The sequence below is a fragment of the Oncorhynchus masou genome, chromosome 31 (assembly GCF_036934945.1).
Source record: "Oncorhynchus masou masou isolate Uvic2021 chromosome 31, UVic_Omas_1.1, whole genome shotgun sequence".
NCBI classification, from domain to species: Eukaryota; Metazoa; Chordata; class Actinopteri; order Salmoniformes; family Salmonidae; genus Oncorhynchus; species Oncorhynchus masou.
The window spans coordinates 28225526-28244114 of NC_088242.1; the positions used below are offsets into that span (position 1 = coordinate 28225526).

An 18589-nucleotide genomic window follows, 5' to 3' on the forward strand; every position below is an offset into this window, starting at 1 on the left:
AATTTGACAGAGCTTGAAGAATTTTAACAATAATAAATTGGCACATTTATCCCAATCCAGGTATTGAAAGCGCTTAGAGACCTACCCAGAAAGAATCACAGCTGTAATCGCTGCCAAAGGTGATCCTACAAAATATTGACTCAGGGCTATAAATACTTATGTATTTCATTTTCAATTAATTTGCAAACATTTCTTAATGCATGTTTTCACTTCGTCATTATGGTGTATTGTGTGTAGATGGTTGAAAAAATTATTTTCCGGGGTATGAATAGTTTCTGCAGGCACTACATATATACATATATATATATACACACACACACACACACACACACACACACACACACACACACACACACACACACACACACACACACACACACACACACACACACACACACACACACACACACACACATATATATATATTTTCCTGAAATCATCCTTTATCCATCTCTCCTCTATCCATTTCTCCTCTCTGCCTTTCCATTTCTACCATTTATTACTGCATCCTCTGCTATCCATTTCTCTCATCCTCAACCCATCTCTACCTCAGCTTGGAACATCAGGGAAACTTGGAGTTGGATTTCCTCTAACACGAAGTCACAGTTGCTATTTGGTTTGTAAATTGGGTGGCAGTCATTTGTGTGTATGTGTTTTTGTTTGTGTGTCTATGCGTACTTGTGCGTGCCTTGATCAGTCTCCTATAGTTCCCTCCTCAGCAGTACTCCTCTCTTTGTGGATCCGGCAGGTCATTCAGGTCCAGAAACACTGAAGCATTGGACAGCTTCCTTCCATTACTGGACAAGTCCAGCAATTCCTCTGCTGTGCAGCCTGAGCTGGGTACTGAGCTGATGTACATGTCCCACACCTGTTCCACATGTCCAACGTGTCCCACCCCAACCCCTGGTCCAGAGTCCAGCTCCAGAAGCTTCTGCTTGATCTTCAGGTTCTTCTCGATGTTTCTGCGCTTGTGTTTGAATTCCAGGATGGTCTTGGTGTAGCGGTTGATGATGGTTACTGAGGAGGCCATGCAAGCTGTGAACGAGCTCCATGCCAGGCTAGAGAGAGAGAGAGAGAGAGAGAGAGAGAGAGAGAGAGAGAGAGAGAGAGAGAGAGAGAGAGAGAGAGAGAGAGAGAGAGAGAGAGAGAGAGAGAGAGAGAGAGAGAGAGAGAGAGAGAGAGAGAGAGAGAGAGAGAGAGAGAGAGAGAGAGAGAGAGAGAGAGAGAGAGAGAGAGAGAGAGAGAGAGAGAGAGAGAGAGAGAGAGAGAGAGAGAGAGAGAGAGAGAGAGAGAGAGAGAGAGAGAGAGAGAGAGAGAGAGAGAGAGAGAGAGAGAGAGAGAGAGAGAGAGAGAGAGAGAGAGAGAGAGAGAGAGAGAGAGAGAGAGAGAGAGAGAGAGAGAGAGAGAGAAGAGAGAGAGAGAGAGAGAGAGAGAGAGAGAGAGAGAGAGAGAGAGAGAGAGAGAGAGAGAGAGAGAGAGAGAGAGAGAGAGAGAGAGAGAGAGAGAGAGAGAGAGAGAGAGAGAGAGAGAGAGAGAGAGAGAGAGAGAGAGAGAGAGAGAGAGAGAGAGAGAGAGAGAGAGAATAATAATAAGGAGATGAACAGATAAACATTTACACGTCAAAGCCACATCTTTATTGGCAGGTGTGTAGAAGTGGACTGGTAGAGAGGGAGATTAAATAAAAATCCAAAACTCCAAATGACAATTTTTTCAAGTGACTTAAAGACCTTTCTCTGTGTGTGTGTGTGTGTGTGTGTGTGTGTGTGTGTGTGTGTGTGTGTGTGTGTGTGTGTGTGTGTGTGTGTGTGTGTGTGTGTGTGTGTGTGTTTGTGTGTGTGTGTGTGTGTGTGTGTGTGTGTGTGTGTGCGTGTGTGTGCGTGCGTGCTTACATGTATGACCAGCTGTAGTCCCATGTCTGAGGCTTCCAGTCCTCTGGCCCCACACTGACTGTCAGCTGGAAGGCTGTAGTGAACATCATGTGGGCCACCATGCCGAGTAGACCTGGAAAGTCAAGTAAAAAAACAACAACATCTCAATCGCGTACATGCATTTCTTGGAGCAATGTTGTCGATTTTCAAAACAGATTCCACAAGACACAGAACTCTGTAAATGTGTTTTCGAAATGGAGTTGCCTTCTCAAAACATAAATACATTCATCTAAACTATATTATAATGTAAAAATTGCTAATATATTCATAAACAGAACACGACTGTCTGCAAAAAGATAAATGCAACCATACTTGTCTCTTGAGTCCAAGCAGACAAAACATAAAGTTCCAGTAGATCAATACATATTCTTTGCAGTCACTAAATCATGATGATCAAAATTGGGAGTACATCTATCCAATGGTGCAGAATTATGGGCAATTACTCTCCTGTCATGCATATTTCACCAAACAATTTAATACAGATCAAATCAAATGTTATTCCTGATAAAAATAAATAAAAAGCTGTGTGCAGGATTCGTTCATCTGTATCACCACAATCCAAATTCATGTATTCAATACATAGGCTGGTTTCCTCACAGTTTTGTAGACTTTTCATTGGCACACAGAAACACAATCCACAATAGAAATAATACAAATGGAGGAACATATCTGACATGAATGTACAGTATAGGCCTCAATCCACACCAAAGCAAAGCTCACAACATTGGAGATGATGACTTAGGAGTAACCCAAAGTGACTCCTACTCTCTGAATATCTGCAGTATTAAAAAAAACACATTTTGACAGTCCCCATTGCCTAGATATTTCTCTATATTGTACATGGTATGAACATGATGGGGTGGTTTAGAATTGTGTGTAGTAGTATTTACTGATTTGCCAGAAATTGTGAAGACAGCGGCACACATTTCTCTTCTGATGAAAACAATGTGTATATATTCAGTGAAAACCGTATTCACTGATGACATTTGCATTTAACGTTTAGCAGAAGATGGTCTAAGACCTGCAAGCAAGGTAAAAAGGCAAGAATATTATCAGAAGTTATGTAAATGTATTTAAGCATTTGATCATTGCTGTTTTGCTATAGATACGTTTGAGCACAGATCCCAAAATATCTTGAACACGATTAGGAAAACTGTAAACTAGTCCAGCGCTGTAGAATAGAGCATTATAAAGAAGTGTGTGAAGTTCCAGTTTTCACCACAGGGAGACAATGTTGAGCTATAAAAACACACAAACACAAACACACCAGATTCAGCTACACTAATCCTCATCCTAATGTCCTTGATGATGAGTTGATAGTTGAAACATGTGTGTTAGTGCTGGGCTGGAACAAAACCTTACTGCCTCTGTAGCAGCTCTCCTAGATGAGAGTTAGAAACCACTGGATTAGAGCACTTGGTTAAACAGAGAAGAGTTGTGCCAGTGTATGGGATTGGCAGAATGACCACTTAACTGGCCTGTTGGCTAATTTGGAGTCATGCAATTGTAATTCTGCTCTCTTTCCCTCTCTCTGCCAAAACCTCCAGTCGCTCTGCCAATCATTTTTAATAAACGGTAGCATGTAGCCTAACGGTTAGAGAGGCGAGCCAGCAACCAAAGGGTTGGCAGTTTGAATCCTGGGTCCGATGGGAAAAATCTGGTGGGAAATGAGCTGGCAACCACCTCTCTGCCAATCTTTATCTCTTTCTCCCAAGCACAGCTCAGTCACCCAATCAAGAGATCAAGATTCTTTCCACATATCCACCCACTCAGTCAACCCCAATGGCATGGAGAATATAGCCTAAAGCTTTTACTATCCGCGGCACAGGGCTGGAGTGATCCTTCTCCCTGGGATTACCCACTGTCCCTCCATGGGTTTCCAGGGAATGTGCGTCCTGAGGTCTCTCTCTTTCTCGGTCACTGTCTCTGTGTCTGGTGTATTAATCCATGGTTAGAGAACAGAAGATCATAGGTTTGAATCTCACTGACGCTGTGTCACCGTAAAAAATAAACGTGTTAGCATGATTAAAAAAAGTTTACCCAAAATAAGCTAGCATTGTTTTTAAAGGTCATATTGAAATGTTCGCTTTTGTCCTCAGAACGTTTAAAAAAACGTTCAATTTTACCGGTCAGGAAACTTGTGCTTTTGTTCGCACAACCCATGTGAAATCAAAAACATATGTTCTCACAACTTTCAAGGAACCAAATGTGCTAGCTGGGAAGTGTTTACATGACTATTGCATACTAGGTCTACTGGCAGAAATCCGTTTAATATCTGATTATTAGTGTGGATGTAAACGTACTCAATGTGTCTTCCGTCAATCACAATCAGAACTTCCTTCAGGCAGCACCTCTACTTGTACACAACTTTATATTTCCTCCCTAAAACTAAGCTAGGCTTATTTCCCAGAGTGGTGGGTGAACCAAGCTGAAAATTTGGAGTAATTGTTCTCTTCTTGGTAATGGTAAAGTATAAAGTTAATCACCCATATGGGCTGTTTGTGCTAAGACAAAGACCTCTCTCTCTCTCTCTCTCTCCACACTCTCCCTCCCCCTCCATACTCCACTCTCTCTATCTCCTTTCACCCCCCCTCTCTCTTCCTCCATACTCCCTCTCTCCCAGACTAGCCGGAAGGAACATTTGGTCAATACCCGAAAGGTTGCTGGATCGAATCCCTGAGCTGATAAGGTAAGAATCTGTTGAGCAAGGCAGTTAACCCACTGTTTCTCGGGCGCCAATAATGTAGATTAAGGCAGCCCCCCTTTCCTTCTCCATACACCCCCGTTATAAAAAAGTTTAATAATGGTTTGTCTGGCCTCTAGCATTCTTCTGGAAATCTTTACAACAAGATGCTGAGCTAGGTAAACTGTGTAAGCCCCTCTATAAACTATATTAACACATTAAAAACAGGTACAACAGTAAACCCTTTTATTGATTACATTTGTTGTTTGTAAGCAGGACAGGATAACTCCCCTGTGACGAGACTGTTTTTTTTTGCGAACAATTTAATTGTGTTTTGAAATGTATGTTAAATCAGTGGTTGATTTGAGGTGGCCATTAAAGGGAGACATAAAATAAAGAGTTTCCTGCCATTTCATTATTCACTCTTGGTCCTTTTCTGCGAACCAAACGATCGCAAATGACCTGGATGCAAGACTGAGGTTTGGATGACAGATAGGATAGCTAACATCGACTCAGACATTATCGTCTGGTGTCCCGGATCCAGATTAAGCCTACTCCTGGATTGACAAGTGTTTGAGCATAGACCAGGAGCAGGCAAACCAGCGCCATAGTTCCAGAGTCTACTCTAGACCATCACTTATCCAACAGAACACTGAAGTCTTGTGTCTGCAGAAGGCAAGTGCTCCTCTAATAGCCAAAATCCATCCACTAGGACCAGATCAATACTAATCCAGACAAAACTAGACCAGCTGTCTGAAAAAGACAAATGCTCCTTGGGTGGAAACAGCCTCATAGGAAGAGTAGCCCAGTCTGCAGCCCCATAGATAGCAGTGAGCTGTTTTAGCTGCCGAAAGCTGTCAGTGTGAAGACCGTGTTGATCTGCAGGGTTTCTATTGTCCCAGTCAGGAACAAAAGGTTGAGATGCAAACTAACAAACAAACCATTGTTCTAATCCTAACCGAAAACAGTGGGGAGAGGGGAAAAGGGACTGACTCAATAGGAAGAAGCACATGCACACGTAAAAAAAAAACATGTAAAGTGTGTTGTTACCTGACAGGACAGTGAATATGGCAGCGAAGGCGTTGAGTTTGAGGCCGTCGATGACGTTTCCTAAGTGACACGCCTCTATGGACATGAGGATGCCTCCGGTGGCCAGGAGGAGAATATACAGACATTCTGACACGATACACAGCCACAGCACTCCTACGGGGAGGGGGGGGGGGGGGGGGGGAGAGAAGGGAGGGGTTGGGAGTGGGGGAGAGGGGGATTGCAAGAGGGTGGGGGGTTAGGTGAGGGAGTTGGACAAGTGACCCCTTCACTCATATCCTTAACCTTCACTGTCACAGAGAAGATGCATCCTTCTAAGACAGACACACATGCCACACACCATGCTCGCTCACACACACACACACACACACACACACACACACACACACACACACACACACACACACTGCCTGGGCTATGGATGGTGGGTGAATGATCCTTGATATGGGCTACGGATGGTGGGTGAATGGTCCTTGATATGACCAGGGTAAAACTTCACATTAAGTTGCCCATATTACTATGTAACTACACAGTAGTAACAACATAGTTACAAACGGTAGTTACATAGGTATTACTATGCCCAGCGATGCAAGCCGACCAGACAAGCTAAATGCCTTCTATGCTTGCTTCGAGGCACGCAACACTGAACCATGCATGAGAGCACCAGCTGTTCCGGACGACTGTGTGATCTCGCTCTTCATAGCCAATGTGAGTAAGATCTTTAAACAGGTTAACATTCGTAAGGCCGCGGGGCCAGACAGAATATCAGGACGCATACTCAGAGCATGCGCTGACCAGAGCATTCACTGACAATTTCAACCTATCCCTGGCCTGGTCTGTAATACCAACTTATTTCAAGCAGACTACCCTGCCCAAGAACGCCAATCAACACCATCATCCCAGACACCCTGGACTTACTCCAATTTGCATACTGCCCCAACAAATGCATAGATGACACAATCTCTATTGCACGCTACACTGCCATCACCCACCTGGACTAAAGGAATACCTATGTAAGAATGCTGTTCATTGACTACAGCTCAGCATTCAACACCATAGTCCCCTCCAAGCTCAATACCCTGGGACTGAACACCTCCCTCTGCAACTGGATCCTGGACTTCCTGACGGGCTGCCTAGGTGGTAGTATGGCAAAAACACATACGCCACGCTGACCACCAACACGGGTGCCGCTCAGGGGTGTTTGTTTAGTCCCCTCCTGTACTCCCTGTTCACCCATGACTGCATGGCCATGTATAACTCCACCACCATTATTTAGTTGCCGACACAACAGTGATAGGACTGATCAACGACGACAATGAGGCAACATATGGGGAGGAAGTCATAGCCCTGGCAGTGTGGTGCCAGGTCAACAACCACTCCCTCAATGTCAGCAAGGCAAAGGAGCTGATCGTGGTCTACAGGAAACAAAGGAACAGAAGCCTACAATCCCAGTAGGATCACCAGGACAACGCAGTGTTTCTACTCTTCTTAAATGCTGTTAGGTTTGCACTTTTCAATTGACATATCCACATCGGTGGGGCTGTAGTGGAGCGGATCTAGAGCTTCAAGTTACTCGTTGTCCACATCACTAAGGAATTAACATGGTCCACACACACTCACACAGTTGTGAAGAGGGCACGACAGCGCCTCTTCCACCCCAGAAGGCTGAAAATATTTGGAATGGGCCCACTTGGTACGGCAACTGCAAGGCACCCGACCGCAAAGCGCTACAGAGGGTGTTGAGTACGGCCCAGTACATCACTTGGGCAGAGCTACCTGCCAAGACCTTCTAACCAGGCAGTGTCAGAGGAAGGCACATAAAAATGTCAAAGATTCCAGCCACCCAAGCCATAGACTGTTCTCTCTGCTACTTTACGACAAGCGGTAACAGTGCACCAAGTATGGAACAAACAGGACCCTGAACAGCTTCCCCCAAGCCATGAGACTGCTATACAAGACTGCTATACAAGACTGCTATACAAGACTGCTATACAAGCCGCCTGCTATACAAGCCTGCTATACAAGCCTGCTATACAAGACTGCTATACAAGACTGCTATACAAGCCTGCTATACAAGCCTGCTATACAAGACTGCTATACAAGACTGCTATACAAGCCTGCTATACAAGACTGCTATACAAGACTGCTATACAAGACTGCTATACAAGACTGCTAAATAGGTCATCAAAATGTTTTATCTTTATCTCTGCATTGTTGGAAAAAGATCTGTAAGTGAAAAGGTACTGTAAGTTAGCATTTCACGGTTAGTCTACACCTGTTGCATGTGACAAATACAATTAGACTTGATTGATTTGAGCAATACCTATGTAACTACTATGCGGTTACTACGTTGTTACTACAGTTATATTACTGTGTAGTCATATAGTAATAAAGGGCAACTTATAATAAAAAATAAATCCATGTTATTACTAACCAATTACAGTGTAATTACATAGATTATAACACTGTTAGCTACATTGCTATAAGACCTGTAGAATGATAAGTGCTGCCAACCACAGTTACAATTTTTAAGTTAAAAGTAGGCCTAGAACTCGGTTAATAATTTAATCTATTCTTCTCTCAGTGAAAGGGCAATCATTTTTACTTGTTCCGACCAAATTCTTCAATGGTATTGGTATTTATTAGGATCCCCATCAGCCACTGCAAAAGCAGTAGCTACTTTTCCTGGGGGGGTCATCATGGGATTTCAATAATTAATCAAAGGTGTTCATTTCAATTTCACCGCAGGATCAAGATGCATATTAAAAGGATTGAAGGTAGTCTGTGATTTATGCAAATAAGTCTCACATATGTGTCTCTTTCACAATTCGTTTTTTTTGTTTGTCTAGCTGAGAGTATCCCTTTAGCTATTTCAATAACTGCAATTCCCTAACCAACATATCCTCCATCACAAAAGCACACAGAAAGGTATGAACTTATTGGATGAAATCAAATCGTGAAACCAACAAGGGCCTTATGGAAGTAAGTCATAATAATGCCCATTTTGGGCACAGAGGCAGTGACATTTGACTCAATTGAGTTCACAATTGGACATGTTTAATCACATCTCTCAGACTGAACAGGTAAATAGAACAGGTGAAGTTACAACTAAACCACAATATGTTTTGGGTGTCTGTCATTCTCATTCTTTCATTCTGTCAGTGTTACAGGAGGATTTAATTCCAGACAGTGCGTGTGTCTGGTCTTGTCCTGTTAGGAAGCTATTCAACAGTCTTTCGTGTGGTACTGAATTAGGCAGGGACAGGTTGTATGTTTGTGTGTGTTTGTGTGTAGTGAATTAGGCAGGGACAGGTTGTATGTTTGTGTGTGTTTGTGTGTAGTGAATTAGGCAGGGACAGGTTGTATGTTTGTGTGTGTTTGTGTGTACTGAATTAGGCAGGGACAGGTTGTATGTTTGTGTGTGTTTGTGTGTAGTGAATTAGGCAGGGACAGGTTGTATGTTTGTGTGTGTTTGTGTGTAGTGAATTAGGCAGGGACAGGTTGTATGTTTGTGTGTGTTTGTGTGTAGTGAATTAGGCAGGGACAGGTTGTATGTTTGTGTGTGTTTGTGTGTAGTGAATTAGTGTGCCAACATGGAGGAGGTGAAAAGAATGAAGGATGGATGTCTGATTGGCAGAGTGAGGTGCTATCTATTCATCCTCTCTCTTTCTATCCATCCTCTCATCCTCTTTGAAGACCTATAGAAGTCCAAACTCTGCTGAATTTGAATGAGTGACTACAGCATGGATAACACACCAGATAATACTGATCGACTGCTTCTCAGGTGTGTTAATACTGGGCAGGAACAAAAGCCTGCAATCCCAGTAGCTCCCCAGGGCAACGCAGTGTTTCTACTCTTCTTTAAATGCTGTTAGGTTTGCACTTTTCAATTGACATATCCAAATAAGCCTTAAGGATAACTTACATCTCAGTTGAGCCCTGCAATGTGAACCTACTCCATGATTATTAAGTGACTGGGTTCAATTTTCACCTTTTGAGCTGCACTTGCAATTCCTGTTATAAAAGAGATGACTTGAATCTCGATCAAAATACAACACCAATTTAGCCATTCACAGATGCATAACAAATTGTGTTAATAACACATCAATTACAATGTAATACCATGTTACTACACAAAACCTACCTCTTTCATGTGAGGGTGTGACATAAATGAAACTTCTGCAGATTTCACCTGAAATAGAATATCCCACACAATCAAAAACAATACAGTCAAACACTCAGTCATCATATTTCGAAGGTGGCAAACCCCGTGCAGTCTTTTGCACCATCCCTGTTGAAACACACCTGATTCTACTACTCTGCAGGACATTTTTCAGGTGCGAAAAGGCCTGCATTCGTAGCATACCCAGCAGCTCTTCGAGATGAGTGTTGGCCACCCCAGTGACACAAGATTGACACCAAACATATTGAATTTCCGTCCTATTCTCACGCTATCGTGCAGACTATTTTATGGCATATTTACGAGACGGTAAAAATCAGTAGGCTATTTTATCCATTCTGTTCAGAATTTATCAGTATTCCTGCCATAATGGGTATTTCTGCCATAAATCCAAAGTGGCGCAAGAGGCGTCACTACAGACACCCTGGTTCGATTCGAGGCAACACAACTGGCCGTGATTGGGAGTCCCATAGGGCGGCGCACAATCGGCCCAGCGTCGTCCGGGTTAGGCCGGTGTAGGCCGTCATTGTAAACACGATTTTGTTCTTAATTGACTTGCCTAGTGAAATAAAAAAAATCCGATGACCGGTCAGCAACAGCTATGCGTTCTAAAATAGGTATATGTTACAACTGTCGATGTGATTTCTCACGCTTGACATTCTTGCTCTCGTTGAAGGTAATCTTTCACTTAGGCTATCCAATACTTTTGAAGGAACGGGTAATTTCAGAGATGGACACTGTAATTCTATCAATAGCTACAAAAACCCTTAACATGCAATGCACGCAGCTATGTCAGTGTCGGACATCAATTAACCAAGCTGCGATTGTTTCATTTTTTATATTTTTTTATAAATATAGGCCTACCCATTGATTCTTGAAAATAATATAATTTAAACATGCCTCATGAGTTTAGCTCAACTGTCGTACCCCATCAGAACCCAAATTATAAACAGATTTTATTTACTCCGTTTGTAATTTAAATGTAAACACACATCCTCGAAACATGTTGTTGATACCATGGATGGTCAGCCCTTGCTTCCATAGCTCTGTCTATGAATTTGAGAGTGGTTAAATTTCCCCAACCCCATCCCTCTGCTATTTAACAAAACATTATTTTTTGAATTTCAGATTTCAACTTTAAAATAAATAGTCAAATGAAAAACATATTACCTAATATGGCTCACATAACAACTATGGACATTTAATTTATCTCAAAATACAATAACAAATACATAGGCACAGCCTACACATTTGCATAGTCCATGATTCTGAGAACCCAATCATAACCTTCCATTGAAAAACTAGGCTATTTCCTTCATGTCTATACATACGCGCAGGTTGGTCACATCGCGGCGTGCGAAAAAGTTATATTCTCTAAGCTTCTCTTACCTGGTTCAAGACAACTGGAAACGTGGGGAAAAAAAACTAGATCCAACTGGAAAAAAACAAACATTTTGACCGGTCATCCAACTCGGAATTCCAAGTTGGAAACTCCGTCCGGGAGTGAAGATCACTGACGTTATGATTTGACCTTGTTTTTTCCCCCGAGTTTCCAGTTGAAGTGAAAGCACCATCTCTTTCTTACCTGTCATATTGACGTTCTCCTCGCACGAAAACCAGATCCCGGTGTGGAACTTCCTCATAATGTACTTGTCCTCGCCGGACTCCCAGATGTACTGGACCAGTCTGCTGTCGTTGATGTTCGAGCTGTTGAACCTGATACAGAACGACTGTTTCGTGGTGACCGGTCCGGTACAGAAAGGTTTTGCAACTTTCCGTGTCCCCTCGCACCAGTAGCTGGTTGTCAACGCAGACACGGCTAGAATCAGCGCAAGGAAGTTCAAGGTAAGAGCCAGGGATACCCTCCGCTGCCGATCCATCCCTCCCATAATGGCAAACGGGAATGGGAGACGCACTTAACCCCAACGTTCAACACAATATTTGGCGACTTCTCCTCAGATCCTCCTCCAGTTATCCGGCTTTCCGATAATATATCAGAGGGCAATTACAGCTGCGCGATACTCCTGCATGTGGAGCCAATCCTTAGATATGCTCTTTTGAGAGTCTGATACTCTCACGTTGTAGCTACCCATCCTCCCCCTCCTTTCTAGTGTATCTCTCCCTGTCTCTCCTGTAGCTACCCATCCTCCCCCTCCTTTCTAGTGTATCTCTCCCTGTCTCTCCTGTAGCTACCCATCCTCCCCCTCCTTTCTAGTGTATCTCTCCCTGTCTCTCCTGTAGCTACCCATCCTCCCCCTCCTTTCTAGTGTATCTCTCCCTGTCTCTCCTAGTCTCTCCCTGTAGCTACTCCCTCCTCCCCCCTCCTTTCTAGTGTATCTCTCCCTGTCTCTCCTGTAGCTACCCATCCTCCCCCTCCTTTCTAGTGTACCCATCTCTCCCTGTCTCTCTCCTGTAGCTACCCATCCTCCCCCTCCTTTCTAGTGTATCTCTCCCTGTCTCTCCTGTAGCTACCCATCCTCCCCCTCCTTTCTAGTGTATCTCTCCCTGTCTCTCCTGTAGCTACCCATCCTCCCCTCCTTTCTAGTGTATCTCTCCCTGTCTCTCCTGTAGCTACCCATCCTCCCCCTCCTTTCTAGTGTATCTCTCCCTGTCTCTCCTGTAGCTACCCATCCTCCCCCTCCTTTCTAGTGTATCTCTCCCTGTCTCTCCTGTAGCTACCCATCCTCCCCCTCCTTTCTAGTGTATCTCTCCCTGTCTCTCCTGTAGCTACCCATCCTCCCCCTCCTTTCTAGTGTATCTCTCCCTGTCTCTCCTCCTCTGTTGAAGGGGTGAAGGTTGCCAGCTCCTACCTGTCCTTCTGTATCCCAGTTGAGTCGTCTGTGCAGTCAACCACACACACACACACACACACACACACACACACACACACACACACACACACACACACACACACACACACACACACACACACACACACACACACACACACACACACACACACACACACACACACACACACACACACACACACACACACACACGAGAGGCCATTCAATGAGTAGTGTAATGTAGTTGAGTAGTGTAATGTAGTTTACAAAGTTCGATAACTGGCTTTTCACTTTTTATTCATCTAGTGAACGAACACCTTTTAAATTTTTTAATTTTTAATTTCACCTTTATTTAACCAGGTAAGCTAGTTGAGAACAAGTTCTCATTTGCAACTGTGACCTGGCCAAGATAAAGCATAGCAGTTACAGCAACACAGAGTTACACATGGAATGAACAAAACATACAGTCAATAATACAGTAGAAAAAAGAAAACAAAGTCTATATACAGTGAGTGCAAATAAGGTAAAATAAGGGAGTTAAGGCAATAAATAGGCCATGGTGGCGAAGTAATTACAATATGGCAATAAACCTGGAATGGTACATGTGCAAAAGATGGATGTGCAAGTAGAGATACTGTGGTGCAAAAGGAGCAAAATAAATGAATACAGTATGGGAATGAGGTAGATTGATGGGCTGTATACAGATGGGCTATGAACAGGTGCAGTGATCTGTGAGCTGCTCTGACAGCTGGTTCTTAAAGCTAGTGAGGGAGATGGGAATCTCCAGCTTCAGTGATTTTTGCAGTTCGTTCCAGTCAGTGTCAGCAGAGAACTGGAAGGAAAGGCGACCAAAGGAGGAATTGGCTTTGGGGGTGACCAGTGAGATATACCTGCTGGAGCGCGTGCTACGAGTGCTTGCTGCTATGGTGACCAGCGAGCTGAGATAGGGCGAGGCTTTACCTATCAGAGACTTGTAGATAACCTGTAGCCAGTGGGTTTGACTACGAGTATGAAGCGAGGGTCAGCCAACGAGAGCGTACAGGTCGCAGTGGTGGGTAGTATATGGGGCTTTGGTGACAAAACGGATGGCACTGTGATAGACTACATCCAGTTTGCTGAGTAGAGTGTTGGAGGCTATTTTATAGATGACGTCGCCGAAGTCAAGGATCTGTAGGATGGTCAGTTTTACGAGGGTATGTTTGGCAGCATGAGTGAAGGAAGCTTTGTTGCGAAATAGGAAGCCAATTCTAAATTACATTTTTGATTGGAGATACTTAATGTGAGTCTGGAAGAAGAGTTTACAGTCTAGCCAGACATCTAGGTATTTGTAGTTATCCACAAATTCTAAGTCAGAGCCGTCCAGAGTAGTGATGCTGGATGGGCGGACAGGGGCGGGCAATGATTGGTTGAATAGCATGCATTTAGTTTTATTTGCTTTTAAGAGCAGTTGGAGGCCACGGAAGGAGAGTTGTATGGCATTGAAGTTAACACCTTGTCTGCATAGAGGTGGATTAGAGAATCACCAGCAGCAAGAGTGACATCATTGATGTATACAGAGAAGAGAGTCGGCCCGAGAATTGAACCCTGTGGCACCCCCATAGAGACTGCCAGAGGTCCGGACAACAGTCCATCCGATTTGACACACTGAGCTCTATCAGAGAAGTAGTTGATGAACCAGTCGAGGCAATCATTTGAGAAACCAAGGCTGTTGAGTCTGCCAATAAGAATGTGGTGATTGACAGAGTCGAAGCCTTGGCCAGGTCGATGAATACAGCTGCACAGTAATGTCTCTTACATAATTCACATCGCTTCCTATCTCACTCATCAGCATAGCAGGTATGTATAAAGTAGTAACGTTACCGCAACAGCATAGCCGGTATTTATAGGGTAGCATTTATAATGTTAGCTCATTAGTGTACCAGGCATTTATTTGGTCATGATTATAATGTTACCTCGTCAGCATAGCAGGTATCAATGGTAGTGTCTACAATGTTACCTCGTCAGCATAGCAGGTATCAATGGTAGTGTCTACAATGTTACCTCGTCAGCGTAGTAGGTGTCTATGGCAGTGTCTATAATGTTACCTCGTCAGCGTAGCAGGTGTCTATGGTAGTGTCTATAATGTTACCTCATCAGCGTAGCATCATGTCTTTCCTCCTCCTTTACTATTAGCAAGTGTGAGGAATGTCATTCACTTATTAACTTCAGCCAATTAGCATGGCACTCTAAGGAAATTCCACCATGCTTGCTGATTAACTAGTGCAATAATCACTTTCATTTCTTTCAACCAATGGGCATAAATCTAGGAGAGTATTTATATGTCAACTCAAACCTTGTGTCCCACTTGATGTTTTGCAGAAACCAGGGGGGTTCCACACACTCACACTCATGCACGCTCAGTCACATCAAAACCAGATTCATTACCTCAAATAATGACAGTAATGTGTCCATTTGGCCTCTCTCCCCCGCTCTTTCTCTCTCCATCTTTCCTTCACTCTCTCTCTCCGCTCATTTGTAACCTCTGGTCTGTGACCTACACGCTCACTGCCACAAATAACAGAATCCTCCCGCCGGGTGTGTATGTGGAGCCTACCAGTTCCTCTTCATCTCTACAGGTGTTTTGAGATAATTAGGCTCCATTCAGTCAGTCTATGGATGTGACACATCTTTGATGCTTATTTCCCCAGGAGCCTCACAGCCAGGTTGAATCCAGTGAGTCAGTTAGTTAGTTAACCTCCGACAGCACAGCAAGTATAATCAATGAGAAAGGAAAAATACTATACCCACATCCAACTAGAGGTCGACTGATTAATTGGAATGGCCGTTTAATTAGGGCCGGTTTCAAGTTTTCAGAACATTCGGGATTTTTGGGGCGCCAATTTTGCTGATTTAAAAAAATAATAAAATAAAAAATATTTTTTAATACCTTTATTTAACTAGGCAAGTCAGTTAAGAACACATTCTTATTTTCAATGACGGCCTAGGAACGGTGGGTTAACTGCCTTGTTCAGGGGCAGAACGACAGATTTTCACCTTGTTAGATCGGGGGATCCAATCTTGCAACCTTACAGTTAACTGGTCCAACGCTATAACCACCTGCCTCTCGTTGCACTCCACGAGGAGACTGCCTGTTATGCGAATGCAGTAAGCCAAGGTAAGTTGCTAGCTAGCATTAAACTTATCTTATAAAAAAACAATCAATCAATCATAATCACTAGTTATAACTACACATGGTTGATGATATTACCAGTTTATCTAGCGTGTCCTGCGTTGTATATAATCAATGCAATGCTGGGGGATGATTTAACAAAAGCGCATTTGCAAAAAAAGCACAATCGTTGGACGACTGTACCTAACCATAAACACTAATGCCTTTATTAAAATCAATACACAGAAGTATATATTTTTAAACCTTATATTAACCTATAACATTATATATAAACCTCATATTTAGCCAAAATAAATCCAGGTTAACAGGCAATATTAACCAGGTGAAATTGTGTCACTTCTCTTGCATGCAGAGTCAGGGTAAATGCAACAGTTTGGGCAGCCTGGCTCATTGCGAACTAATTTGCCAGAATTTTATGTAATTATGACATAACATTGAAGGTTGTGCAATGTAACAAGAATATTTAGATTTAGGGATGCCACCCGAACAGTTCCGTATTTCACTGAAATAATAAACGTTTTGTTTTCGGAATGATAGTTTCTGGATTCGACCATATTAATGACCAAAGGCTTGTATTCTGTGTGTTATGTTATAATTAAGTCTATGATTTGATAGAGCAGTCTGACTGAGCGATGGTAGGCAGCAGCAGGCTCGTAAGCATTCAATGAAACAGCACTTTCATGCATTTTGCCAGCAGCTCTTCGCAAGCACAGCTCTGTTTATGACTTCAAGCCTATCAGCCTAATGGCTGGTGTAACCGATGTGAAATGGCTTAGCTAGTTAGCGGGGTGCGCGCTAATAGCGTTTCAAACGTCACTCGCTCTGAGTAGCAATACTATAGTGCCTATAAGAACATCCAATAGTCAAAGGTATATGAAATACAAATGGTATAGAGAGAAATAGTCCTATAAATACTATATTAACTACAACCTAAAACCTCTTACCTTGGAATATTGAAGTCTCTTGTTAAAAGGAATCACCAACTTTCGTATGTTCTCTTGTTCTGAGCAAGGAGCTCAAACGTTAGCTTTTTTACATGGCACATATTGCACTTTTACTTCTCCAACACTTTGTTTTTGCATTATGTAAACCAAATTGAATACGTTTAATTATTTATTTGAGGCTAAATAGATTTTTAATGATGTATTATATTAAGTTAAAATAAGTGTTCATTCAGTATTGTTGTATTTGTCATTATTACAAATAGATAAATAAAAATCGGTTGATTAATCGGTATCGGCTTTTTGTGGTCCTCCAATAATCGGTATCAGCGTCAAAAAATCATAATCGGTCGACCTCTACATCCAACATCCAACTTGTTCAGGCGCTGGACAGAAAAACCAATGTAAGGGATTGAGGAATGTCTGCAAATTTGATATGTGATTTTAAAAAGCTACTACTATTCCATTTGATACTTCAATAAATACAGAGGTCAGGTGGTTAGATGGGGCATGTGGATCAAAACACTGCATTGGAGTCGTAGAGTACGTACGGCTAAGTAGAAACGATTAAATATGTGAACCTGAGTCTGTGGTTGGGCTATGTAGATAAAGAAACCTGTGACTGTCTTCAGTTTGATCTCCAGTCGCAACCCAAATTATTGGCACCCTTGCTAAAGATGAGCAAAAAAAGTAATAAAATAAATAATACAAACACTGAGCTATATTGTGTGCTCCAAACATGTATACGAATACAATTGCTCAGAGAAAGAGATTTTGTTTAACAAGTCATCTTTTCAAAATGATTGGCACCCCGGTGTTCAATACTCAGGCTCCCTCCCCTTGCGAGGATAACAGCACTGAGTGTAACAGTATAGCTTCCGTCCCTCTCCTCGCCCCAACCTGGGCTCGAACCAGGGACCCTCTACACACAACAACTGACCCCCACGAAGCACAATTACCTATCGCTCCACAAAAGCCATCACCCTTGCTGAACAAGGGGGACTACTACTTCTCAGATTGAGTGACGTCACTGATTGAAACGCTATTAGCGCTCACCCTGCTAACTAACTAGCTAGCCATTTCATGCGGTTTACATGAGCCTATTTCTAAAATGTTTTATGAGATTGGAGAACACATTTGGAGGGATTTAAGAACCGGCCCTTCATGCAGAATGTTTCCAGATCCTTGATATCCTTCGTCTGCATCTCTCTTATGAACTGCCCTCTTCAATTCAATGGGGTGTGTGGCCAAAGAGCTCTATTTTCATGTCATCCAACAAATGTTAACCCCTGGAGTTTGCTAAACAGCATTGAGCAGTGCTATGGTAAGATGACATGAAAATAAAGCTCTTTGGCCACCAGTGGTGGGTTTGGCGTTGAAAGAAGGATGCATATGTAGAAAAGAACCCACACCTTTGATGTTATGGGACTATTTTGCTTCCATTGTTCCTGGGCTCTTGTTTATTAAGGTCAATGGCATCATGAACTATACACAGTACCATGACATTTTAGCCAAAAACCTACTTGCCTCTTCCAAGACAATAATCACAAGCACACATCTAAAATCGACAAATAAATGGTTAATTGACCTCAAAATCAACATTTTGCAATGGCCATCTCAGTCCCCGGACCTGAACCCCATTGAAAACCTATGGTATAAATTGGAAAGAGCAGTCAATAAGCTCAGACCAAGGATTTTGAGGATCTGGAAAGATTTTGTGTGGAGGAATGTTCTAAGATCCCTCCCAATGTGTTCTCCAATCTCATAAAACATTTTTAGATAATGGCTCAGTGCCAATATCCTTGCAAGGGGAGGGTACAAACGAGGGTGACAATAGTTTTGGCTCCCATCT

At 42.8% G+C, this 18589-nt stretch overlaps 1 protein-coding gene across 1 annotated transcript; it reads right to left on the reverse strand.

Moving 5' to 3' along the window:
• Window positions 1-434: 434 nt before the first annotated feature.
• gsg1l2b (gsg1-like 2b) lies at window positions 435-11732 on the reverse strand. The gene is made up of 5 exons (XM_064952886.1): window positions 11424-11732; window positions 9803-9850; window positions 5662-5814; window positions 1890-2001; window positions 435-1058 (listed from the first exon to the last, which is right to left on the reverse strand). Exons 1-5 carry the CDS (start codon window positions 11725-11727, stop codon window positions 716-718), a joined length of 960 nt encoding a protein of 319 aa, XP_064808958.1. The 5' UTR covers window positions 11728-11732; the 3' UTR covers window positions 435-715.
• Between the last annotated feature and the right edge of the window lie 6857 nt (window positions 11733-18589).

Bases quoted from the DNA above. Each gene is read 5' to 3' on its own strand.
- gsg1l2b (XM_064952886.1), bottom strand. From the start codon at position 11,727: ATGGGAGGGATGGATCGGCAGCGGAGGGTATCCCTGGCTCTTACCTTG. The intron at 9,851-11,423 runs GTAAGAAAGAGA...ATTCTATTTCAG, and splicing joins GGAGAACGTCAATATGACAG to GTGAAATCTGCAGAAGTTTC. The intron at 2,002-5,661 runs GTAACAACACAC...TTGACTTTCCAG, and splicing joins CATATTCACTGTCCTGTCAG to GTCTACTCGGCATGGTGGCC.